Below are 26,782 nucleotides of genomic sequence, written 5' to 3'. Positions count from 1 at the left end.
TTATTCAATCAATCTTGACTTACTTATTGAAGCATGTTAAAAAAGCTTAAAATCAACATTATGAAATAGAAAAAAATTCCATCTAACATAAACATATTCCATTTTTATCTCTGTTCTAAATAAAAAGGTTAATAATGATTATAATGAAAAAGATTACAGTGAGATGCTTTGGCAAATAATACTTGACCTGATGAAAGCAATATTTGATTCAATAAATTACAGTGTTTATTTTTAAATTATTTGCCTATGACCACGATACTTGTCCTTAAACACACAAAATTTTATTTACTCATTGATTATAAAACAGCATACTCTTTTTTTGTTTCTTGAAGCATGTAGAATTTTAACTTCAGAATATGAGTTTAAAGGATTTCCAAGAGTTATTTTAATATCCAGCCTTCAGTATGTATTTTATCTCAAGTGCTACAATTATCTTTTAACACCTCTGTGGACTCAATTTTTATGTCTAACACTTACATGGTGTCAGTTGAATAATGCAATGAAATCTCTCAAATTCATATTAATTCTTAACCAGAAACAGAAATCATCATATGGTTTAAAGGCATAAAGAAAACCATACATGTTGTTTGTTTCTGTGCAATTAATGTGCATAATTCAGCAAAGAATTTACATGGTTAACACAGGAGAAGTTGTGAAGTTTTGTTTTTATTCACAATATTTGTTGGGATCTGCATCTTAGTAAATGGATGCATTGCTTTGAGCACGCCGAGGAAGGTATGACTATTTCCTATAAGGAAGGATTTGGGAAAAAAAAAAAAAAGAAAAAGAAAAGAAAAAAAAAAAAAGGAAGGATTTGGGGAATCAAGGAATAATTAATCTTTCATATGTTCTTTAAAATATTAACAGATCTGGGAATGATATCTCAGACTGAACCTTAAAAGTTGTGTGTAAAATCACAGGCCATCCATTTGGCTGAGTAGCTGATCTCTAAGTACCTCCAGTGCAGAGCAAACTATGCTTTATCTCTCTGTACAACACCAGTTAGATCAAATCCAATAAGACACAACATACAATAAGATACAATATGCAAATCTGATGAGACAGAGTGACTATTCTGAAGGGCATTCAGGGAGGGAGACGTTCTAACTTGGGGAAAGACAAAAGCCATTGGAGTTGACAGTTAGAAGCAACGTTGAGATTTTTGAGAAGGGGATTTCAGTAATAATAAAGACGTGGAAAACGGATTGTGCCTTGTTAAAAAGTGGTTATAGAGTGAAGTATTAGTATGTCAGTTCTCTGCAGTTCAGTGACAGGAAAGTGTTTGATGGCATGGAGGTAAGAGGAAGGCAATATTAGAGATAATTTTTAAAGAAAGAGAGACACCAGAGTAGAATCAGTAGAATGACTGAAAACCAAGGGATGATATAAGATAGGAGTATATGAGAGTTGGAGTCACTGATGGGGCAATATTCTAGAAGAGAGTTAGAAACTGGAAGTGAGAGTACCAGAAACAATATTAGATTTCTAATATGTCCAGATATTTTTAGAAAACATTATCCAATGTTAATGCACAGGCACTATTTACCAGTTATTTGTAGATTAAAGCATAAAACTAACACCACAACAGTAAATTATTAGAAGTTCAAAAGAGCTGTGAAATATTTTCCCAATAAAGTGGATCTGATCTTTCAAAATCATATTAAATGAGAGGACACAGGAAAAAAAAATGTGTGCGGAGTGAGGGCAAATTTGCTTTGCTACCCCTTGCTGAATGAAACCCAAACTTTCCTATGGCACTGAATCAATTTTTATCTTGTCAGTAAAACAGATTGTATACATACTACAGCTACATTGTTATTATAATTGAGTGGATTATGTGTGCAGTTTATCCTTCCTGGTGAAAGAAAAAATTAATGTTATTCTAGTGCCAGGAAAAATTACATAACCTTATTTTGTATTGTTTTGTTTATTTGTTTGTTCTAGCACCTAATGTGGCTCCCTCAGATGTAGGAGGTGGAGGTGGAAGCAACAGAGAACTGACCATTACATGGGTGGTAAGTATTAATGAGTTGTATATGTTATAGGATGCTTTACTTAGACTTAATCTCAAATCCATTTTGTTTCCTGAAATAAATTGAAATTAAGACATCACCTAGAGTGAACTGTTTTTGTTTTTCTGTTTTTTGGGGGTTTTTTTGGTCTAAATATAATTTTAAAATTTCTAATGGGCAATTAGGGAAATTATCAACCACTAGAATAAACTATGATTTCACCAGGGATTTCAGTATAGATTGTCTCTATTAAATGAGTGCAAAGAGAAAATTGAAATTAAATGGAAAACAATTCACTGTTTTCCACATATGGTTGTTATTTACGTTCATTTATTGATTTATTTTAACTGAGATATAAGCTTTCTGGTGAGTATACATTGAACACTTTTATTGGTGGTCAAGATAGAATCAGAGGCCAAGGATACTAGCTGCCTATTTGTTTTCTTTGTATGACCATATCTACCAGTTTTTCTTAATTTATAAGAATTACCTGGAGAAAAATAGGAATTTTGTAGTTTATATGAAAATTATATTTATTGTATTTTTTCACCAAAAAATAATAATTTTTTGGTGAAAAAATTTTACAATATATTTTAATTTAAATAAAGTATAAATTTTATTTTTTAAAAGAAAATTACAAAGAGATAATCTTTATAAGCATATATGCAAAACTTAACAAAATGTTGGCAAATTAAATCCAGCAAAATGCTAAAAGAATGATACACTGCAATGAAGTAGAGTTTATCCTATATATACAAAGTTGGTTTCACATTCACAAATCAATCAATATTACTCATCCTATTGGCAGAATAAAAGAATGAAATCATAGGATCTTCTAAATAGATGCATAAAAAGCACAGGACAAATTAAAAAAACTCATTCATGATTTTTAAAATTCTAAGTAAACTAGAAATAGGGAATTTCCTATACCTGATAAAGGATACTTATGAAAACTTTACAGTTAATATAATGCTCAATGGTGAGAGACTGAGTATTTTCCTTCAACATATGGACACAGGCAAAAATATCACCTCTTAATGTTGAAATGGAGGCTCTAGCCTGTAGAATAGGCCAGTAAAATAAGCCCAGAAAATGAAATAAAGAGCAAAATGTGAGTTTGTGTGGAAAATTCTAGGGAACCTATAAGTAACTATTAGAACTAATAAGAACATTTTAAAATGTTGCAGGACGTCTAGTCAATATTCTAAAGCCAATCGTTCTTTTGTACTTTATTGGTTTACTGCTAAGAAAACTTTAAAATTACATTTATAATAAAATTAGAAAAAAAATAGAATAAATTAAATGCAAGACCTCTCTACCAAAAATTTTAAAACAGTCCTGAGAGAAACTAAGGAAAATCCAAATAAATGAACATATACCCGATGTTCCTGGATTAGAAGATTCAAATAAATTTGAAAAACAAAAAGAAAATACAAAGTTGCAGGATTTACACTACCTGATTTCAAAATTTACTAAAGGTACATCAATTAAGACAATATAATACTGGCATAAGGATTGATAAATATTGATGGAATAGAAAGTGCAGAAAAAGACTCACAGTCATATAATCACTTAATTTACAACAAATGCACCAAGGCTATTCCCTGGGAATAAAAAAAAAATTTTTCAATGAAAGGTACTAATGGGTGCCTGGGTGGCTCAGTTGGTTAAGCATCTACCTTTGGCTCAGGTCATGATCTCAGAGTCCTAGGATTGAGCCCTGCATCAGGCTCCTGCTCATTGGGAAGTGTGCTTCTCCCTCTAACCTTCCTGAATCTCGTGCTCTTTCTCTCAAGTAAAAAGTAAAATATTTTTTTAAAAAGGTACTGGATTAGTTGGATATTCAACTGGGGAATATTTATCCAAAAGAAACCTGGATGTTCTTCAGCATTGCTGTTGTCCAATACTTTCAACTGATGGATTAGTCCTTTTCTATTTACAGATTGATAATGTAGTGTCAGCTAGTTGAAATACGATTTCTACTATTACGGTTATATATCTACTGCAGGGGTATTATTTTTCTGTTTGTTTTATAAAAATAATTTTTTAAGTTAGGAAGCAACAGATTTTTTATTGATAGCTCAAATGTTGAAGTATATACAAAAATTACTCATGATCACACAACCCAGAAATCACCCAAATTTACATTTTGAGGTGGCTTTCTAGTGTTTCAAATATGATGTCATAAAAGTTGTATACTGCATTTTTTGGTATATTTTTTAATTGGAGTTCAATTTGCCAATATATAGTATAACACCCAGTGCTCATCTGTCAAGTGCCCACCTCAGTGCCATTCACTCAGTCACCCCATTCCCCCGCCCACCTCCCCTTCCACCACCCCTAGTTCGTTTCCAGAGTTAGGTGTCTCATGTTTTGTCACCTTCTCTGATTTTTCCCACTCCTTTCCCATATAATCCCTCTCACTATTTTTTATATTCCCTGTATGAGTGAAATCATATAATGTTTGTCCTTCTCCAACTGACTTACTTCACTCAGCATAATACCCTCCAGTTCCATCCACGTTGAAGCAAATGGTGGGTATTTGTCATTTCTAATAGCTGAGTAATATTCCATTGTATACATAGAACACAGTTTCTTTATCTATTTATCTTTTGATGGACACCGAGGCACCTTCCACAGTTTGGCTGCTGTGGACATTGCTGCTAGAAACACTGGGGTGCAGGTGTCTCGGCTTTTCACTGCATCTGTATCTTTGGGGTAAATCCCCAGGAGTGCAATTGCTGGGTCATAGGGTAGCTATATTTTTAACTCTTTGAGGAACCTCCACACTGTTTTCCAGAGGGGCTGTACCAGTTTATGTTCCCACCAACAGTGCAAGAGGGTTCCCCTTTCTCCACATCCTCTCCACCATTTGCTGTTTCCCGTCTTATTCATTTTCAGTATTCTCACTCGTGTGAGGTGGTATCTCGTTGTTTTGATTTGTATTTCCCTTATGGCAAATGATGCAGAGCATTTTCTCATGTGCTTGTTGGCCTTGTCTATGTCTTCTTTAGTGAGATTCCTGTTCATGACTTCTGCCCATTTCATGATTGGATTGTTTGTTTCTTTGCTGTTGAGTTTAATAAGTTCTTTATAGATCTTGGAAACTAGCCCTTTATCTGATATGTCATTTGCAAATATCTTCTCCCATTCTGTAGGTTGTCCTTTAGTTTTGTTGGTTTCTTTTGCTGTGCAGAAGCTTTTTATCTTGATGAAGTCCCAATAGTTCATTTTTGCTTTTGTTTCTTTTGCCTTCATGGATGTATCTTGTAAGAAGTTGCTGTGGCCAAGTTCAAAAAGGGTGTTGCCTGTGTTCTCCTCTAGGATTTTGATGGAATCTTGTCATACATTTAGATCTTTCATCCATTTTGAGTTTATCTTTGTGTATGGTTAGAGATGGTCTACTTTCATTCTTCTGCATGTGGCTATCCAATATTCCCAACAACATTTATTGAAGAGACTGTCTTTTTTCCAGTGGATGGTCTTTCCTGCTTTCCCAAAGATGAGCTGAACATAGAGTTGAGGACCCATTTCTGGGTTCTCTATTCTGTTCCATTGATCTATGTGTTTGTTTTTGTGCCAGTACCACACTGTCTTGATGATCACAGCTTTGTAATACAGCTTGATATCTGGCATTGTGATGCCCCCGGCTCTGGTTTTCTTCTTCAATATTCCCCTGGGTATTCAGGGTCTTTTCTGATTCCACACAAATCTTAAGATTATTTGTTCCAACTCTATGAAGAAAGTCCATGGTATTTTGATAGGGATTGCATTAAATGTGTAAATTGCCCTGGGTAGCATAGACATTTTCACAATATTAATTCTTCCAATCCATGAGCATGGAATGTCTTTACATCTCTTTGTGTCTTCTCAATTTCTTTCAGAAGTGTTCTGTAGTTTTAAGGGTATAGATCCTTTGTCTGTTTGGTTAGGTTTATTCCTAGGTATCTTATGCTTTTGGGTGCAATTGTAAATGGGATTGATTCCTTAATTTCTCTTTCTTCAGTCTCATTGTTAGTGTATAGAAATGCCACTGATTTCTGGGCATTGATTTTGTATCCTGCCACACTGCCAAATTGCTGTATGGGTTCCAGCAATCTTGGGGTGGAGTCTTTTGGGTTTTCTATGTAGAGTATCATGTCATCGGCGAAGAGGGAGAGTTTGACTTCTTCTTTGCCAATTTGAATGCCTTTCATTTCTTTTCGTTGTCTGATTGCTGAGGCTAGGACTTCCAGTACTATGTTGAATAGCAGTGGTGAGAGTGGACAACCCTGCCGTGTTCCTAATCTTAGGGGCAACGCTCCCAGTATTTCCCCATGGGAATGATATTTGCTGTGGGCTTTTCATAGATGGCTTTTAAGATGCTGAGGAATGTTCCCTCTATCCCTACACTCTGAAGAGATTTGATCAGGAATGGATGCTGTATTTTGTCAAATGCTTTCTCTGCATCTATTGAGAGGATCATATGGTTCTTGTTTTTCTCTTGTTGATGTGATCTATCATGTTGATTGTTTTACAAGTGTTGAACCACCCTTGCATCCCAGGGATAAATATCCCTTGGTCATGGTGAATAATCTTCTTAATGTACTGGATCCTATTGGCTAGTATCTTGTTGAGAATTTTTGCATCTGTGTTCATCAGGGAGATTGGTCTATGATTCTCCTTTTTGGTGGGGTCTTTGTATGGTTTTAGAATTAAGGTGATGTTGGCCTCATAAAACAAGTTGGAAGTATTCCATCCCTTCCTATTCTTTGGAAAACCTTTAGTAGAATAGGTATTGTTTCTTCTTTAAATGTTTGATAGAATTCCCCTGGGAAGCCATCTGGCCCTGGACTTTTGTGTCTTGGGAGGTTTTTGATGACTGCTTCAATTTCCTCCCTGGTTATTGGCTTGTTCAGGTTTTCTATTTCTTCCTGTTCCAGTTTTGGTAATTTGTGGTTTTCCAGAAATGCATCCATTTCTTCTGGATTGCCTAATTTATTGGCATATAGCTGCTCGCAATACGTTTTTAAAATCATTTGTATTTCCTTGGTATTGGTTGTGATCTCTCCTCTTTCATTCCTGATTTTATTAATTTGAGTCTTTTCTCTTTTCTTTTTAATAAGGTTGGCTAATGGTTTATCTATTTTATTAATTCTTTCAAAGAACCAACTCCTGGTTTTGTTGATCTGTTCTACGGTTCTTCTGGTCTCTATTTCATTGAGTTCTGCTCAGATATTCTGGTTGGTGTAGGTTTTATTTGCTGTTCTTTCTCCAGTTCCTTTAGGTGTGAGGTTAGCTTGTGTATTTGAGTTTTTTCCCAATTTTTTGACGGAGGCTTGTATTGCAATGTATTTCCCTTGTAGGACTGCTTTTGCTGTATCCCTAAAGATTTTGAATGACTGTATCTTCATTTTCATTAATTCCCATGAATCTTTTTAATTCTTCTCTAATTTCCTGATTGACCCATTCATCTTTTAGTAGGATGCTCTTTAACCTCCACGTGTTTAAGTTTCTTCCAAATTTCTTCTTGTGATTGAGTACTAGTTTCAAAGCTTTGTGGTCTGAAACTATGGAGGGGACAATTCCAATCCTTTGGTATCAGTTGAGACCTGATTTGTGACCCAGTATCTGTGAAATCCATTTGGTCCAGTGTTTCATTTAAAGCCCTTGTTTCTTTGGTGATGTTGTGAGTAGAATATCTGTCATTTGCAGAAAGTGCTGTGTTGAAGTCTCCTACTATTAGTGTATTATTATCTGAGTATGTCTTTACTTTGGTTATTGATTGATATACTTGGTAGCTCCCACATTAGGGCCATAAATATTCATGATTCTTGGATAGACCCTTTAAGTATGATATAGTGTCCATCTTCATCTCTTACTATAGTCTTTGGAATAAACTTTAATTTATCTGATATGAGGATTGCTACCCCAGTTTTCCTTTGAGGACCATTTGAATGGTAAATGGTTCTCCACCCCTTCATTTTCAGGCTGTAGGTGTCTTTAGGTCTCAAATGAGTCTCTTATAGACAGCAAATAGATGGGTCTTGCTTTTTTATCCAGTCCAAAACCCTGCATCTTTTGATGGGATCATTTAGCCCATTCACTTTCAGAGTAACTATCAAAAGATATGAATTTAGGGTCATCGTAATACCTATTCAATCCCTGTTTTGTGGCTTATTTATTTGGGCTTCCTCTTTCTTTTACAGGATACCCCCTTAATATTTCTTGCAGAGCTGGTTTGGTGGTCACATATTCTTTTAGTTTCTGCCTATCTTGGAAGCTCTTTTATCTCTCCTTCTATTCTCTGTGTCAGACAGCCTTGCTGGATAAAGTATTCTGGGCTTCATGCTCTTCTCATTTAGTACCCTATATATATCCTGCTAGCTGTTTCCGATCTGCCAGGTCTCTGTGGAGAGGTCTGCTATTAATCTGATATTTCTCCTCATTTAAGTTAGGAATCTCTAGTCTCTCACTGCCATAAGGATTTTCTCTTTATCTTTGTAATTTGCAAGTTTCACTATTAAATGTCAAGGTGTTGAATGGTTTTTATTGATTTTGAGGGGGACCTCTCTATCTCCTGGATATGAATGCCTGTTTCCCTCCCCAAATTAGGGAATTTCTCAGCTATGATTTGTTCAAATATGCTTTGTGGTCCTCTCTCCCTTTTTCAGTGCCCTCTGGAACCCCAATTATACATAGATTCTTCCTTCTGAGGCTGTCGTTTATTTCCTTAACCTTTCCTCATGGTCTTTTCTTTTTCTCTTTTTCCTTAGCTTCCTTCCTTGCCATCAACTTGTCTTCTATGTCACTCACTCTTTCTTCCACCTAATTAGCCCTCGTCATTAGGACCTTCAGTTTGGATTGCATTTCATTTAATTGTTTTTTTAACTTTGGCCTAATTAGATCTAAATTCTGCAGTCATGAAGTCTCTTGAATCCTTTATGCTTTTTTCCAGAGCCACCAGTAACTTGATAATTGTGCTTCTGAATTGGCTTTCTGACATAGAATTGTTATCTAAATTCTGTAACTCTGTCAGAGCATACTATTTCTGATTCTTTCTTTTGTGGTGAGTTTTTCCTTGTACTCTTTTTGCTCAGTGCAGAGTGGCTGTATGAGTGGGCTGAGTCAAGAATATCAACCACATCCTAAGTAAATTTCACTCTAAATTATTCTGACAAAGTCAGAGACCTTGCTAGAAGCAAAAACCATTTTCTTTGTGGCATTCTGGCTGTTCTCTCTTTAAATCACATTTAAAGAATTTGTAGGTGTTCAGTATGGTTTGAAAGTTATCTAGGTACATTGGGGGGACCAGGTGAGTTGAGAACCCTTACTCTTCTGCCATCTTTGTATACTGCATTTTTAAACTTAATATTATTTTGCATGCAATTTTATTTTTGCAAGACTCCTTGAGGTTTTGTTATTTTTATTTGCATGGAATAAGATGTTAACTTTCATTCCAACATATTTTCATTACATCTGTAATTGAATTTTGAAAGACAAATTTTAGCTGCAGGCTTATCTAACCTGCACTTTGAATAGACATCTACTTCTAGAGTATCTGACAAACTCATGATGACTTTTTTTCTATGGAAATTGTGCATTTCACAATCCCCTATCCAAAATGTAACTTTACTTTAAGAAAAGAAAAAAGAGAGAAAAAAATCAGTGCTCAAAAGCACAAGCAAAATAAATTACTAAAATTATTATTTTTTTTCTCTGATGCAAGTCAGATCTTTTTTTTTTAATTTTTTTTTTTTTTTTTTTGCAAGTCAGATCTTTTACCTGGCTTGCTATGGCTTCGTGTGCAATTCCTATCCAAAAATAGATAATGAATGCCTAAAAGATTAAGCAAACCATCAACTATCTGACTCCAGATATTTTTGAACCCACTGTAATGTGGCAACCCAATTTTAATTTATAACATTTTCTCTGGACATTCAATACCCAAAGACTTAGTTAAAAAACTTGTATCAGTGCTTGTTTTTATATTCTTATTATTTATTTATTTTGAGAAAGCATGTGTGCATGTATGCAAGAGGGGAGAAGGGCAAAGGAGCAAAGGGGGAGAGAGAATCATAAGCAGGGCTAAACCTCATGACCTGAGATCATGACCTGAACTGAAGTCAAGAGTTGGGTGCTCAACCAACTGAACCACCCAAGTGCCACTCATGCCCTTCAGCACCTGTTTTTATTTTATTTTTTAAAAGATTTTATTTATTTGAGAGAGAGAGAGAGAGAGAGAACATGAGCGGGGGAGGGACAGAGAGAGGGAGAGAAGGACAAACAGACTCCTAGCTGAGTAGAGAGCCTGACATGGGCCTTGCTCATGACTCCAGGATCATGACCTGAGCCAAGGACAGATGCTTAACTGACTGAGCCATCAGTGCCCCTCAGCACCTGTTTTTAAATTGGAATTTGCATTCAGAATTGAGACTTTGATCACTAGTGTAATCTATTATGATAAGTCAATCTCAGAAGTTACCCAAAAGACTTGTTATTGAGGCATCCAGAATATTTTAATGTTTTATGACCCAAAGTGCAGTTATATATCAATGTAACACATATAAGGGCAGATATTAGGAAAATTAGAATAGTTTACTCTTTTTATATGTGACTTGATTTTTTTCTTAACTTGGTGGATTATCAGTTTCAGAATAAGATGAGGGGCTTATCAAAAATTTGTAATGAGAAAAAAATAAAAAAATAAAAAAATAAAAATAAAAAATAAAAAAATAAAAAAATTAAAAAAAATTTGTAATGAGAAATCTTATTCTAAAAATTATAAATCAAGTCTCTGGGAATACAACTTGAAAATCATTATTTTTTCCCTAGTTTTATTAAGGGTTTTTTTTTTTTAATTTGGAAATTTTTTTCCAGTTGCATTGAGATTTGAAATCTCTATAGCTGAGTCTGATATACTCTAATTTGCAAAAAAGTAGGTAGGTAACTATCAATAAGGAAAATGCTTAAGCTACCATAGAAACATTAGGCTATATTTTCTAATAATGAAAAAAAAATCACAATTTGTGCATCCGTGGGATCATGCTTCAGGATGTACTTTTCTATACCATCATGTTTGATGTAAGTATATTCAAACAACTATGGTATGTTTACTTCAAGGTTTTTTCTCAAGAAAACTTTGATTTTTCTGGTGAAAAAATAAATATACAATTTACATATTTTCTTACTGACTAAATAAGACTAAATGAGTACTTACTGGAACTACTTTTACCATCACTTATAAATAATGGATTGTTAAGGCTGACATGAACTTCTTTATTGGGCAGTTGACATGTAAAATAATAAGAGTCAGAAAATAATGCCAAACAGAGCACTTCCTTTACTATTGTGTCAGACAAGGGCCCAAAGCCAGTCTCCCACAGATGAGGGCAGTATCATTTCTTCCTTCACCTTCTCTCTTTTTTCTTCCAACCAGTCTCCATTGTCTGGTTACAAGACAGATATCTTAGTCTTGTAGAACTCCCTTAACATTACCTTTCAACTCTAAAGAAAGTAACTAACTCATTCATTAAATATTGCTGGAGGCTTTCTAGGTTCTAGGAGTAAAGGTAAATGAAAGTCCCAGAAACCCTTCCCCTCATGAAACTTATATTTTAGTAATTGAGAGAAACAATGAAGTGGATAAATAAGCATATAGCATGGATCGTGGGACTGTTAAAGAGAAGAAAATAAAGCAGGAATGTGGGATATGAGGTATTATGGAAAGAGTCTTGAAATGGTATATTCTGTGACTGGGAAGGCCACAACTGAGTGATTTTTACCTCAAGAAAATGAGGGAAGGGGCCTTCTGTTGTATGGAAGAGCATTGTAGGGTGAAGGAATTGAATGTAAAATGCCCAGAGAGGAAGCCCCCCTTGAGATATTACAGGAAGAGCCTCCTTGGTAAGCGAGTCATTACTTGTTTGAACGTGTTTTTGCCCTGGCATTTTCAGGCAGCACTAACTGATGAACATATTTTCTTAAGTACATTTTTACAAAGAACATGCTTCCTTATGTACAGTTACTATTATTTGCATTGACATTCCCCCCTATTAACTAATGTGTTGCTTAAACCTATTCAATATTTCAATTTCTATGTAGCCTTTGTCAAGAGAATACCACTACGGCAACAATTTTGGTTACATAGTGGCATTTAAGCCATTTGATGGGGAAGAATGGAAAAAAGTTACAGTTACTAATCCAGATACCGGCCGCTATGTCCACAAAGACGAGACCATGCGCCCATCTACTGCATTTCAAGTCAAAGTAAAGGCCTTTAACAACAAAGGAGATGGACCGTACAGCCTCACAGCGGTTATTAATTCAGCACAAGATGGTAGGTGAAAGAAAGACCTTACCAATAGGATGAGGGAGGGGAGAAGCTGAAGCCTCTGGCAGGCATTTGTCTGCTGCCTTTATGAACTTTCTAAGATCTTTTCATAATACTAAGCATTTAGTAAATGAGTATTACTCGGATCCAAATTAAAATGTCACTCTAACCATGTAAAGACAAGAATGCCTCCCAAACCTCTTTCATCCTTGAGATCATGTCCATGAAAGTTAGGAAATCTCCACTAAAATAGTTGTAGACTCCTGCTCCTGGCCTCTTGGTTCTAATTTTGAAGTCAGAAATTCTCCATACATGATGGGAACCTCAATATGTGTGTGCATTCACAACATTTACTGCTTATAAATTACTTAACTTACACTTTTTAGGGGAGCAAAATTTCCCCCTTTTAACCCTAAAAGTGTGTAATTATAGCATTTATGTCAGGTTTTTGTCATTACAATAGAGTACTGAAATTTTATTAAAGGGAATCTAAGCATAATTCTATGAAAATGGAGTCAGAAAGGCAGTAGAATTTTTTTCTTGGAAAAGGAAAGACTTGGAAGACTATTTAAGAGGATAAATATATAGATACTAGCCCTCTTTGTTTTTCTAGAAACTCTAACTGATCTGAGCATGGTCCTAAAGGACTCTATAGGTCTATGCTAAATAATTTATAGTTTTAGATTATACATAATGGTATTGATTTCTGTGATTTCCTATTTAAGACACTAGTTTTTTATTATGATTTTCCTATTTAAAGAAACATAAGACCTCTTTATTTTTTTTTAAAGATCTACTTATTATATATCCATCTCCTGGGCACTCTGTAAATATTATTGGAAGGATTTCATTGCCTTCTGACCTAACACATTTATCCTTGGCCAAGTTCTCTTTGCACATGTATAAAAAGCACAAATGGAAGAGTGTGAGGACTTAAATCTGTAGAAGATACTCCTCTGATCTCTTAGAGGAAAAACACTCTATTCATTTACCCAATTTTTACTATTTTTACTTCAAAATAAACATTTAGTTACCCCATAGAACTCACATATGCTATTCAGTCACATAGTTATTAGCTTTCATATTTGTTAAAAAGTCATTCTATGATCTTTACTTACAATACAAACATGAAAGGCAACCACATATATATTCATATATGTGTGTGTGTGTTTATATGTAAGGCAACCATATATATACATATATTTTAATATATATGTGTGTAAATACACACACACACTTTTTAAGTTAGTTAACTCAACTAAATACATATAAAGAAGAAAAATAGGAATTATTTAAGTTTATAATCAATTCAAGACTTTTTAGTCCTGAGTAATAAATCTTAACATTCTCTGTGCTTGCTCTGATTCAGCAGAAATATGATAACTTGACTCAGTGTTACCTGTTTGAACAATATGAGTATATCTCACAGGGGAAATGAAAGTAAAAAGCATTTTACAAGTTACCTTCTCACCCAATGTCAATTTTTTATTGCTTTTATTTGATGCTAAACTAGTCAGGCAAAAGGCCATGCTTGTCATCTCTTTAGTCATGGCCATCTGCATTTAATTATATTTCTTTCCTAAATGTTTCATGAGTCTCATAAAACCTGCATGTGCTGAAACTTGTATAAGTGTTCATCTTTTCTTTTATTGCTAAGAAGTCTATCATAGTGCTACGCATTTACCTTGATTTAGAAAAGCAACAGTGTTCGGGTCCAGGACATTTTTAACATAAAAGATGATTATGGTTTGTTAATAAAAGACAATAAAAATTGATCATTCTTTCTCAAAGATTTCCTTAGTTTCTTTGTGTAATTTTCATAAGGGATGTAAATTACTTTTTTTTCACTGAACAGAGGCCTTTTTGATACATACTTGACTTGATGCCCAGTTGGATGATTAGACTTATAAAAGCTTTCCTGAGCCTAAGAAGCAGTGGGTGTCACAACTTGTTTCAAAGGATCTTAAAAAAAAAAAAAAAAAAAAAAAAAATAGCATCTCTACGTATCTTTAGCTCCTGTAAATAAAAAGTCTGAGAAAATTGAAAATTAATTGTAATGAACAATGTTTTATAATAAATACCAAATTTCCTGTTTTTTATAATGTAGAGTTGATAAACTAAATGTAATAATTTAATCTGCATCCATGGGCTTTCTTAAGCAGATTAATTGGGAGAAATGCAAAAAAAAAAAAACCAAAAACTTAGTACAGTTCTTGCTCAAATATATTAGAAAAATCCACAAAGCTTTCCATATTTTTTAAAAGTGTGTCTGTATATGTGTATTTTACATATGTAAATGTCTATATTAACATTCATGTAGATGACTATGTGTGTGCATATATCATTGATGACCATGAAATAAAGTAGTATTAGTAGAGCTAGAGAAAAAGATAGGAAATTATTGGACTTACCTTATTTTACAAATATGAAAACTAATTGAAAATATTAAAATATAGTTTTAATCCATTTATTCAGCAAATGGTGCTATTTGAATTTTGTTATATAAGGATCTTATATAAGAATATAATGTTCTCATCAAATTTCAGCTCCCAGTGAAGCCCCAACAGAAGTAGGTGTAAAAGTCTTATCATCTTCTGAGATATCTGTTCATTGGGAGCATGTTGTAGAAAAAATAGTGGAAAGCTATCAGGTGAGTTCAATTTTTATAAAACTATATACATTTATTCATAAGTGTATTAGCATCAGTTTTCAAATATGTTCCATCTTTCAATGTTCTGTGGCCATTGATTTATGTGGCAACTAACACTGTAATCTCTATGTTTAATATGTTGGGCATTTGTAAGCTAATTCCTAAAAATAAGGCACAGGTTTCTAACTGACCTATCCAGGAGAGATGTAGAATCCTGTGCATTCATAGTGAGCCAAAATAAAAACTAAGGTGATAACACTCATGGTTAAGCAAAATCTTTTGAGACATTCTCATAAAATTCTGGTATATTTTAAGTTTTTTTTGAAATCATTTTGGTAATTTATAAAAGCATCCTTAAAATGTTTATTCTATTTGTCTCAGTAGTTCTAGTTCTAAAAATCTCTATAAAGGAAATACCCATAACATATGCCAAATATATGTCTCATAATGTGATCTGTGAAGGTAGAAAATTGGTAACTTTGAAAATATCACAAAGAAAACTTCCTCTGATTTGGGTCTTTAAAGACCAGCAGAAATAGCCAGATAGAAAGGGGAGGATTTGTATTAAAGGGGAAAAGACCTGGAAAATTGAAGCTGGAATGGGGTCTCTAACACAAGATTAGCAAAATTTAGCCATGATTGTGCAGGAAAAGTGAAATCATCTCATATTTTTAAGCACAAAGAGTGAAAATGGAATTGGCAATATCCTATCTTTGCAGATGATCAAATGGATGCCAGAGGTTCAATGACTTGCTTCAGCACAAATTAAGTGTCAAAGCAATATGTAAAACTCAGCTTTTCTGATTCACAGTTCAGGGCTTTATGCCAAACCACAGACTCCTCTCTGTTTTAGACAGTGAATGGACAGTGAATGACCTTCGGAGGCTACAGGCAGTGAGCTGCCCACCCAGTCAGCTAGCCCTCTCAATTCTTGTGTTCTCCCTTCTTCATCTTTCCATGAAATATTAACTCCTTGAGGGTAGGATTTTGTCTGCTTTGCTCTCTCAGTGGAAGAACAGTGCTGGACTCAGAGTAAACACTAAACAGATGCTCACTGAGTGCTGATAGTAATACTGAAGTATGATCAAATCATGTGTTACAATCTGGCTTTTTCAAAGCCATGTTTCTAAGGAGTAACCACAAAACCAACCCAAGCTTTAAGTTTTAAATATGTAAAATATCAGGAAGCTCTACATCTCCTCTCTCTCTCTTTTTTTTTTTTTTTTTTTTGTACTGTAGGTTACGATTTTGATGCATCTCAAAGTGTCTTCAGATAAGCTTTGCAAGGGTTGAGCTGAAGTTATTACAAAAAGAGTGAAATGGTAGAAGTAAACTGGAAAGACCCAATATTCATAAATTATTAAATTGACAATTACATTTACCGCTATTATAAAAGGAATGGGAAAAATAGAGAAATTCACTACCTGTTACAAACCCCTGTAATAAATTTAAGGTTTGATGGGAGAAGACACCAGTATTTGGAACTTGAAAGTCATGTTTTGGACCAGAGCATTTTTTCTTAAAAGATTAGTTACTTACTTTTTAAAAGATTTTATTTATTTGAGAGACAGAGAAAGGGAGAGAGAGAGAGAGAGAGAGAGAGCAGGAGTGGGAGGAGGAGGGACAAGCAGGCTCCCCACTGAGCAGGAAGCCTGATGTGGGCTTAATCCCAGGACTCCAGCATCATGAGCCAAAGGCAGACATTTAACCAACTGAACCACCCAGGTTCCTCGAAGAAAAGATTGTTTAATACATAACTCACTCACGAATTAAATTGCTAATTATATTCTGCTTTTTAAAAAACATTGTCTTTGCCTAAGAATTATGTATTGACTATTTTATAATTTCTAACAAGCAGAAAACAAAGAAAATATGAGGTGGGAAGCAATGATAATAATCAGAAAATAAGCTTTTTTCATTGGAAGTAAACATCAATTAAGAATTTTCAATTAAATAGCAAAAAATTTTTAGCAGATCATATTTTCTCAAATGATAATTTTCAAGGAAAAAATATATGCCATTGTGGAATTTAATTTCACAGATATCTGACTTTTTGCAGCTCCATAGTAAGTAGAAAATTGTCAGCTCTGTTGCCAAGCAGATCCAGATTGATCTGCTTTGAGGAATTTGGTACAAAATTTATTTGAAATTTGGTACAAAATTTATTTGTAATTTCTGAGTGTTGTTTTTTTCACCTGGAAAGCTGAGAAAGTAATCATCCCTCATAGGACTGTTGTGTGGAATGAAATGAAAGCATTTAATGCTTTTCCTTGTTCTATGTCATTGAATAGTTGAAGACGATGATGATGATGATATCAGTGATGAAAATGATAATAATATTAAATATAAGAATGAAAGCATTTGTTGAGCCCTTGCTATGCTAAACAGTTAAGCTTATTGTATTGAATCCACATGATCCTAGGGAATAGATACTATTATTATCCCTGTTGTAAAGATGAAGAATTTGAATTTAGAAACATATGTCTGGGTAATAATTGGCATAACCAGATTAGAACCTAGGTCTTGTCTTTCCAAATAAATTAAAAATATTGGAAATAAATTACAAGATTATTGTTTCCATTTGTTCTTTCTTAAAAACCTTTTGAGTCTTTGACACAGAACCTTGAATATCAAAGAGACAAGCATGAAAGCTTAAAAGAGAATATCTGTAACATTTATCCTCCTGTAAGAAAATGCCCCTGTATGGGGGTATGTGGGGTTCCTCAACTGAGTATAATGTGGTTATTGTTTCTATTTTAAAATATGATGGGAGAAGCCAGCAGTTTAACAAGATAGATGGTTGAGAAAACTAATATCCCAGTGCACTTCCTATAAAAAGGTACTCAGAGTCTAAGTTATAAAGAAACAGAGAAAAAAAGTAACACATTAAGAAAATAAAATAAAAAACTGGAGAAGCCTAGCTCCTATGTGATTGACCCCATCTCAAGGTTAATTTCCTGATATTTCAAGTGAGAACTGTAGGCAATTGAGTTTAAAAATAATCTCTTCCCTTGTGGTTTTAAAGTACATCTCAGTAGAGTGTTTAAGTTTTACTCATTTTTTCCTCTTGCCTAGTTAAAGAGCTCCCCACTTCTAACCTTAATACCATTAAGTTTTCCTGCAGCATAGGTGAACTAGAAGAATGTAAGAAGTGCTCACCCAGCAGGTAAAAACATTCACTTCACTTAATGAAAGCAAGCAAAATATGCTATCAGGAATAACAAATGCAAAAACTCTTAGCAGCTGAATCAGAGATTAATGCAGATAATTGACTTCACAATTATCTTAAAAATTTTTTTTAAGATTTTATAAATTTATTTATGAGAGACACAGAGAGAGGCAGAGACATAGGGGGAAGCAAGCTCTCACAAGGAGCCTGATGTGGGACTTGATCCCTGGACCGGGATCGGGCCCTGAGCCAAAGGCAGATGCTCAACCACTGAGCCATCCAGGGATCTTTATCTTAAAAGATTTTCAATCCTGAGTAATCTACTTAAATTTTGTTAAAGGTTGATTTATTATGGTGAGCATAAACTAATACTTAGGAAGTGCTTCATTTTCTGATTTTGACGAAGGCATCTATATTTATCTGGATCTCCTCAAAGCAGAGTCTGACACACAGGTGTGGGAAAACGTAGTGTTTTATTGTTGCTGTTGTTTGTTTGTTTGTTTTAATATGATTACAGGGAACAAGGATGAGGAAAAAGGGTAATGGACAGGGAAAGGGGAAGCTCAGATAGGAAGACGCTTTATGATTTTGGCAAACCCTGTAGGCAGCCCGTACTGTATTGTGTGGGATCTTTGAGGGCCTTTAGAATGTGGCTCAGAACTGCCCTTCCTGGGAGGAAAGGGGAGGTGGAGCATTCCTCCACTCTTGTTCCCCACTGGTGAAGGGTGGCCCCATGAGCATCACCTCCCCTCTCACTTACATGGACTGAGGGATAAGTTTCACTTGCAACATCAACATCAACCTGAGACTGGGAGTGAGAGGTCGTAGCACTAGCACAAGTGAAATGCTAACTGGTTGTACGTACAAGCAGTTAATTGAAGCCTACATAGAATTGGTTGGTCCCTGTACCAGTGGCTGAAATAAAAGAATTTTAAATAGTTCCCCAAAGATGTAAGAATACAGATTTGAATGATTTCTATTACTGCTATTCCTTTCACATAGAATATACTAATAATCTAAGCAGTCTGATACTTGGATAGTATAGTTATTACATATTTCTAGAGATTGAGATATTTTGTGTCAGTCTCATTTTTTCAATTAAATAATCATATTAATTTTTTTCCTACATGCTATATTAAACACTTAACCAAAGACTATTAACTTATCACATGATTTTTTTTTTCTCAGAAAACTCAATTGAAAGGACAGAACTTAGAAATCTGATACAAAAGTTTATCAAAGTAGAAAATAATACTTTGGGGCAATCCTAATTTTCAGAAGTGCTAAACATCTTTAGGCATTTCCATAATTGTAATATCCATTTCTTTATTCTAATCCCCTTTGGAGAAAATGAGGTTAAAAGAGCCATTTTTCCTGCAAATTTCTTAAATTTTCCTGGGAGGAGTATAACTATATTATCTTTGTACAAAAGTAGTCCTGGCATAGCACACAAATTTATGGAAAGTATGATATTCTTTTGCTAAAGGTTTTCCTTTTAGCTTCCTAATACTTTCGTAAAGAGTGCCTTTTCTTGGGGCAAAATAATATACTTCGATCTCTCTGTCAAAGATATGTGATTTTATGTGAACTTAAACATTTTGATTTCTTCCTTTATTTTCTTAATGAGATCTATGATAACTAATGTCAGCTTGGTCTTCACTGCATTCCCAGCACCCAGCACAGTAACTGGTACAAAATGGTACCTGATAGCTATTTGTTCAATGAGTGAAAAAGTATCATACATCAAATGCAGTCCTATGCACACAGTGTCAAAAATAAATAATATATACCTGTCTTCAAAGAATTTCTAATCTAATAGGAGTAGAGAAAGACAAGTCATGAGTCAGTTTCATAATTGTTTAATAAACACTATGATAGATTTACAGTAGACAAAGGATGCTGTGAGGATTTTAGAAATAGTAGAGAAAGAGTGAAAATTATAAAATGTCACAGCATTAAATAGAAATAGATACATTGTATGTTACTGTAGCACATGAAGGTGAATGTATGGTTTACTATCCATAAAGCAGGACCTGCAGTGTGTATGTGTTATGTATTTTCTAGTCATGATAATCCATTTCCACTAATTCATCCAGGCTCTCTTTTGGTCTCCTTGGTGATTAATCAAAAGCAACACATGTGTTTTGCTCTATGACTAACGGGTTGCACCCTCACTCCAAGCTATTTTCTCATAGATTATTGTCAGTGCTTCACCACATTGAGAAACTCAGTGAGATGATCAAGATGTAACAGCCCAAATTTATTATCTGTTTGAAAATGAAGTGCATGGCCAGTGGCTAGTTCAGAGAAAAATAGATGGTGCCATATATTACATATATCTACTATTTATTTTAGTATACTTTGAAAACATTGTAAGTTACATGTAAACATATACTTCAAAGAGAGATTATTAAATCAACTCATTTTGTCTCAGATGCTTTCATTTATAAAGATTAACTATACTGTGAAAAGTTCAAACAACTCTCATTGTCTAAAATAAGGAAGTGAAGGACTATTTGGCACACTCAATAATTCTTTCTGCTTCCTAGTTAAAAGGCATAGCTAAGTCACTGATTTAATTTATTGTGAATTTTAATGGAGACTGACCACACAAATCCCTGCTAAAATTTGATGAATAAAGTCATTTCTCATTTCAGATATAGGTACAAATAGTAAATTAATAAAAGCTTTGTTCTTTTGTTTTGTATTACCAAAATGCCTCATGGAAATTTGAGTGAGAAGGTAGAAAATTTTTGTCACATTAATTCCTCATCTTAGTAGATGAGGCTTCTAGAAATGGCCTTTATTATATTAATCTGGTTAAAAAGTTTCTTTAAGCTGGATAGGAAATTTGTTATAATGGAATGAGGATTTTAAAAGGTGGTATATATCTCAGTCGACAAGCATACATATGGAAATGCATGAAATTCATGGACTTTGAATGCTATAAAACATTTTAGGGTATGTGGCTAATACTACTTTAGTGCCTGACATTTCCTTAGCTCTTCAGTGAAGCAATACGAGTGGCCTATGTATTATCTAGTTCAAATGCCCACTAAAATATAGGCCATCCTCATTCTCAGATGAGAAGACTCAGACTCACTGTCTGAACACTTTTTAGAACCCAGAAACACTCCTTCTCAAGGAAGCTCCCCTCCTTCGAAAGGCTTTTGTCTACCAACTGAGATCTGTCTCTGGAGACATTTGTTGCAATTCTACTTCCTTGGTTCTAAGCCCATTCTTCTCAGAAGACAGGAATGCCAAGGAGATCCTATCAAAACCATTAGGAAAAGTATTATTGATGTGAGAAAAATGAATACAAGTAAGCAAAATAAAAATATTCCAAAGGAAACCAATTAGCAATTTAGTAACCAGCCTTTGTTCTGAAGTGTGCTCATTCTACATATAAACTTTACTTTGTTACTAAGTGAATTGGAGCCATCTAGTTCTATTTTATGATGATTTGTTTTGTGTAAATTAATCATTCAAAATTATTTAAATATTAGATATTATTGTCTAGGTTCACAATTGGTTAATTGTGAAACTAAATGTCCATCACTTTATAGACAGGGAATCTAAAATATGTAAAATACCAATATATTTATAAGCAATCCTTTCCTTTTCATTTACATTCTAGATATATAGATTTCTGGCCAATAAAACAGCCATATTAGAAGGATAAGAATTATAATTCACAACTTCTACTTAAACTTTAGGAGACAAGAAAGAATGTTATTGATACATTTGTTGGTAAAAGTGACCAGTTCTAATCATAACATGGATAACATTTTTAAAGGTAGGAATGCCTGGGTGGCTCAGTGGTTGAGCGTCTGCCTTTGGCTTAGGGCGTGATCCTGGAGTCCTGGGATAGAGTCCCCCATCGGGCTCTCCACAGGGAGCCTGCTTCTCCCTCTGCCTATGTCTCTGCCTCTCTCTCTGTGTGTCTCTCATGAATAAATAAATAAAATCTTTCAAAAAATGTTTAAATAAATTTATTTAAGGATAAATAGGTTCCTCAACTATTAAGCTATTAGGCATAGTATTTCTGATATCTGGCCTCAATATAGGTTCAAAGGAAATAATTTTGCATACATATTTCTAAAATGAGCTAGCAGAAAATTATTGCACTGGCATGTTCTAGGCCACATGACTGTTTTTGTCAAACAAATTTCCTGTTTTATTAATGACTCATAACAAATTTGATATGATATAAACAGAAATAAAACAGAAAACAAATGTTAAAAATTATTGTGGAAATGCTTCCAGAGATCAGTGTTATACTTTGAAGGTAAATCATATGCAATTTGGGGTTTTTTTCTCTTTTGTTGTTAGTGTGAGACTATTCAGGCCATGAGATGAGCCTTCGATTTGTCTTTGAGATCTTTCATTGACCTACATTATGTGCCTTGTCATATTCTGACAGAAGTATAAGTATCATCAAGTAAGATTTGAGTATATGGCACTCAGCCAGCATTATTAGTATCAGAGCCAGTTGAAAAGGATTTTCACAATTGAAATGTCTGAGTCTTGACAGAATCTAACTCAATTTGAATGTTTACAGATTCGGTACTGGGCTGCCCATGACAAAGAAGCAGCTGCCCATAGAGTTCAGGTCACCAGTCAAGAGTACTCAGCCAGACTAGAGAACCTTCTGCCCGATACCCAATACTTTGTCGAAGTCAGGGCCTGCAATAGTGCAGGGTGTGGACCTCCCAGTGACATGATTGAGACCTTCACCAAGAAAGCACGTGAGTTTCAACATTTGCATTCTAGACTTGGCAAAAAATACCAGTTGACGTAATCACCATGCAGGTACATTTAAGAGAAATTTACTCTCGAACAGTCTTAGCACATACAGTTTTCAATTTTATCCTTTACAATCACCCAAGATTAAAAAAAAATCCCACATTGTTAGTTATTGTATATGATGGAAAAACGTGGAGAATGTCTTCCTGCATTTAATGTCCCAGTATAGAAACAAAATGACAGAAGCTCTCTTTGTAAAGACCTCCCGCCCCTCAAATTTTGTGTCATTAGATAATCAATTTGTCTCTCTGTTATTATTTTGAACAATGTTTTTATAGGAGTGCATCAATAGCATGAGAAAATTAAAACTCTGTTTATTTTCCTTACTTTTATTTATAAGCCTTTGTTATTGCACAGTGCAAATGCAAGTTAAATGTTATAGCATTCTGTTTGCTCTCTTATTACCATATGTTCTAATTGTTTATATAACAAATGCCTACCCTGCTTAGATCTTTCAGTCATTCTTGCCTCTCCGGCTTCACTTTGATATCTCCTTCTTGAACCCACATTGAATGTATAGAAAAAGAGAATTTATGTTCAAGACTCTAGGGAGTTTTGCAAGAATTTAAAGACATGAATACAATTAGGGTTTGACAATTTATAAAATTACTTGGGGAAAAAGTAACAACATGGCGGTAAGATATCAGACTTTGGTGTTGGATATGGGTTTCAGATTTGTCTTTGCCACTTACTAAATGTGTGACAATAGACAAATTACCTCATACCTTTAAACCTGTTTTCTAATTTGTAAAAGGAGCATTCATTCCTGGGGCATTTGTTCTTTTTATTTTTTTTCCCGTTTATTCATTCATCAAAAGTATATTATGTGCCCATCACTGTTCTAATTAATGATGGAGGATACAGAAGGGATTGAGCCAGATCCAGAGCTTCTTCTCATAGGATTTACAACTTAATGGAAGGACATAGAAAAAAAAACTGACAAATAAGTATGTTTGAAAATATCAGATGACAGGGCAATAAAATGAATAAACATAATAAAATTGAAGGTGACTTGGGTGGGAGCTGAATTCCAATTAAGTGATCAGAAAAAGCCTCTTTGAGAAGATGCCATGTGAGTCATATATATGAGTATATGAGTCATAAGAAGGGCCTACTATGTGATGACTGGCAGGGTGGAAACTATTTCAGGTAGAGAAAATAACTAGTGTAAAGCCTTAAGTGGGAATAGTTTGGTATGCTTTGAGTATAGATAGACCAGTGGGCCCAGAGTGTAGGCTGAGGTGAGAAGAGGAAGTATGCTGGGGTTGAAATATAAAGGACCTCATAGCTGTAAGTCATGTTAGGAGTTAGAATTTTTTCTAAGTCTCATAAGAGCCATTGGAAGGTTTTAAGGTAGAGAGTGATACCTAATTTATAATTTATATATATATATATATTATATATAATATAAATATATATATTATGTATATTATATATATTTATAATTTATATATATTATAATATTATATATATATAAATTAAATTATATATATATAAATTAAAAGGAATAAAATAAGGTTATTCTGGCTTCTGGATGGGCAATGGGTGGTGATGGAGTAAGAGTAAAGTCAAAAGAGCCAATTAGGGGAAAATTTTAGATGATAGAACTAATTGATAATGGATATAGAGAGAAGTAGAAAATTTTCTGCAGACAGAGTTGACAATTTGGTGCTGATTTGGATGTTGGCATGGATGAAATGGAAGACTGAGTACTGGATTTTTGATTTAGAAACTCAGAATTCAATCATGTTATTTGCCAAAAATGGGAAAACCCACAGAGAGGAAGATTTGGAAGTACATGGCAAATGTTCCATCCTGATTACATTTGAGAACCTTTTAGACATCCAAGTAGAGAGAGGCAATTGGGACAAATCCTAGGTCATGTCAACATCTTGAATTAGGCAGAGGACATGAACCAGCATGGGATGGTTAATGGAAAGGAGCAGCCAGAGAGGTAGAATGAAAACCAAATGTTAAGAAATCATGAATTTAAGAAAAGGATGAGATTCAGAAAGGGATTAGAAGGTCAACTCTCTTGAATTCTGCAAAGGTATTAAGTCTGAAAGGAATGAAACATGACATTAGATTTGACTGACTGGAGATGATAGATGACCTTAAAAAACAGCAGCTATAAAAGGTGGTGAAAAAGAAACCCAAGCAAAGAACAATGACAAGAGACTAAAAGATATTTATATGACCTACCTCACAGGCCATGGGTACATTAAAGGAATCCAAGGACAGAACTAAGCAGCCTAGTGTGTGGCATGTAGTAAGCACTCAGTAGCTTTTGTTGTCACATCATTAGCATAATTGACTCTAGGCAGTTTGCAGAACTTAAGTTGGATATGGTGACTGTCACTTGCATATTATTACTTTTCCACAGCTCCAAGCCAGCCACCAAGAATTATCAGTTCCATAAGATCTGGTTCACGCTACATAATTACCTGGGATCATGTGGTTGCGCTATCAAATGAATCAACAGTGACAGGATATAAGGTATGTAAAAGATTACAGGATTAGTCCACACACAGGCTTTATTCTTATAAAAAGTGATTGATGTTTGGACTTAATTGATGTTTGTTTCAACAAAACCCATTCAGCTTTCTTATTCTAGCCATACAGCAGAATCAAATGACATAACACCATGTTAAATTTTGAAATGAGGAAATATGTGAATTCTACAAAAATGGTATGTCAAGTGAGCAAGATAGGTAGAATAACTGCTTTAAGGAATAGAGTTGTTAAAATAATCAGTGCATAAAGAGGAAAAAGAATCCATTTTTGTTTGGCAATGACTTAAGAGTGTTGCCTAATGCACAGCACACTCTGTATTGAGTTGCATTCCATAAATGAACAAACAAAAAGGAAAAAGATTATTTCTGTATATTCTCTATATCACATATTTTTATTGAATACTAAACTTTAGGAATAATGTAAAAAAATTAAATTATGAGACAATATCTTAAGATGACTTCAATATGTTGAAAGAGCCCTCATTTTATACCTCTTCCATAAGAAAAAAAACCTCATTTACCCCCTGTCTTTAATTTAGGTGATTAAAAAAAAAAAAAAAAAAAAAGTCAGCTGCTTAAGAAACTTCCCCTTGGATCACCCTAAAAAAATAGGTGAAATCGATTTTTGTGAATTAAAAATAACATGAATTTTCCATCTAGTGTTACACACAGCTTTCTATGATTTTTTATTAATAAGAGTCTAAAACATTTTCATTATAGTTTTAGTGTTTTGGCATTGGCTCATTAGTCCACTTTATTAAGTATACCTATTTTGGTACTTTTTCAGGTACTCTATAGACCTGATGGCCAGCATGATGGCAAGCTATATTCAACTCACAAACACTCCATAGAAGTCCCAATCCCCAGGGATGGAGAGTATGTTGTAGAGGTTCGTGCACACAGTGATGGAGGAGATGGAGTAGTGTCTCAAGTCAAAATTTCAGGTAAGCCAGGCATTTAAGATGCATTTCCATTAAGTATTTGTAAGGTTTTAGGCCAAAAAAGATTCTCAAGAACAAAGGTAGGATTGATATGCACACCAATATCAGTGTTTTCCTAGGTAAATTTGAAATGTCAAAGATGTCCTGAAACTTGGTATTTCTTCTTTTATGAGTCACAAAAGTAATTTTGCAACATACCTCATACTTTTTGATTATTATCTGGATGACAAAGCATAATTATACCATAATGCAAGTAAGATAATAGCATTGTAAGGTAACAGATGGTAGCCACACTTACAGTAAGCATACATAACATACATGCTTGTTGAATCATTATGTAGTACACTTGTCTCATTATATGCCAACTATACTTCAATTA

The 26,782-nt window shown here is 34.2% G+C and overlaps 1 protein-coding gene across 3 annotated transcripts in view; it reads left to right on the top strand.

The window, feature by feature from the left end:
* Positions 1-26,782, top strand: part of CNTN1 (contactin 1) — a 349,581-nt gene that overhangs the window by 288,753 nt on the left and 34,046 nt on the right. For all 3 annotated transcript variants that reach the window (XM_072798336.1, XM_072798338.1, XM_072798337.1), the window contains 6 exons: positions 1,945-2,015; positions 12,096-12,330; positions 14,871-14,974; positions 22,705-22,891; positions 25,333-25,445; positions 26,250-26,406. In XM_072798336.1, the coding sequence (XP_072654437.1) occupies positions 1,945-2,015; positions 12,096-12,330; positions 14,871-14,974; positions 22,705-22,891; positions 25,333-25,445; positions 26,250-26,406 (867 nt within the window). The remainder of the gene's footprint in view (positions 1-1,944; positions 2,016-12,095; positions 12,331-14,870; positions 14,975-22,704; positions 22,892-25,332; positions 25,446-26,249; positions 26,407-26,782) is intronic.

The sequence above is a fragment of the Canis lupus genome, chromosome 25, assembly GCF_048164855.1.
Source record: "Canis lupus baileyi chromosome 25, mCanLup2.hap1, whole genome shotgun sequence".
Lineage (NCBI taxonomy): Eukaryota > Metazoa > Chordata > Mammalia > Carnivora > Canidae > Canis > Canis lupus.
The sequence above is the reverse complement of the archived record's forward strand: the minus strand, read 5'-3'. Positions and strand labels throughout refer to the sequence as shown.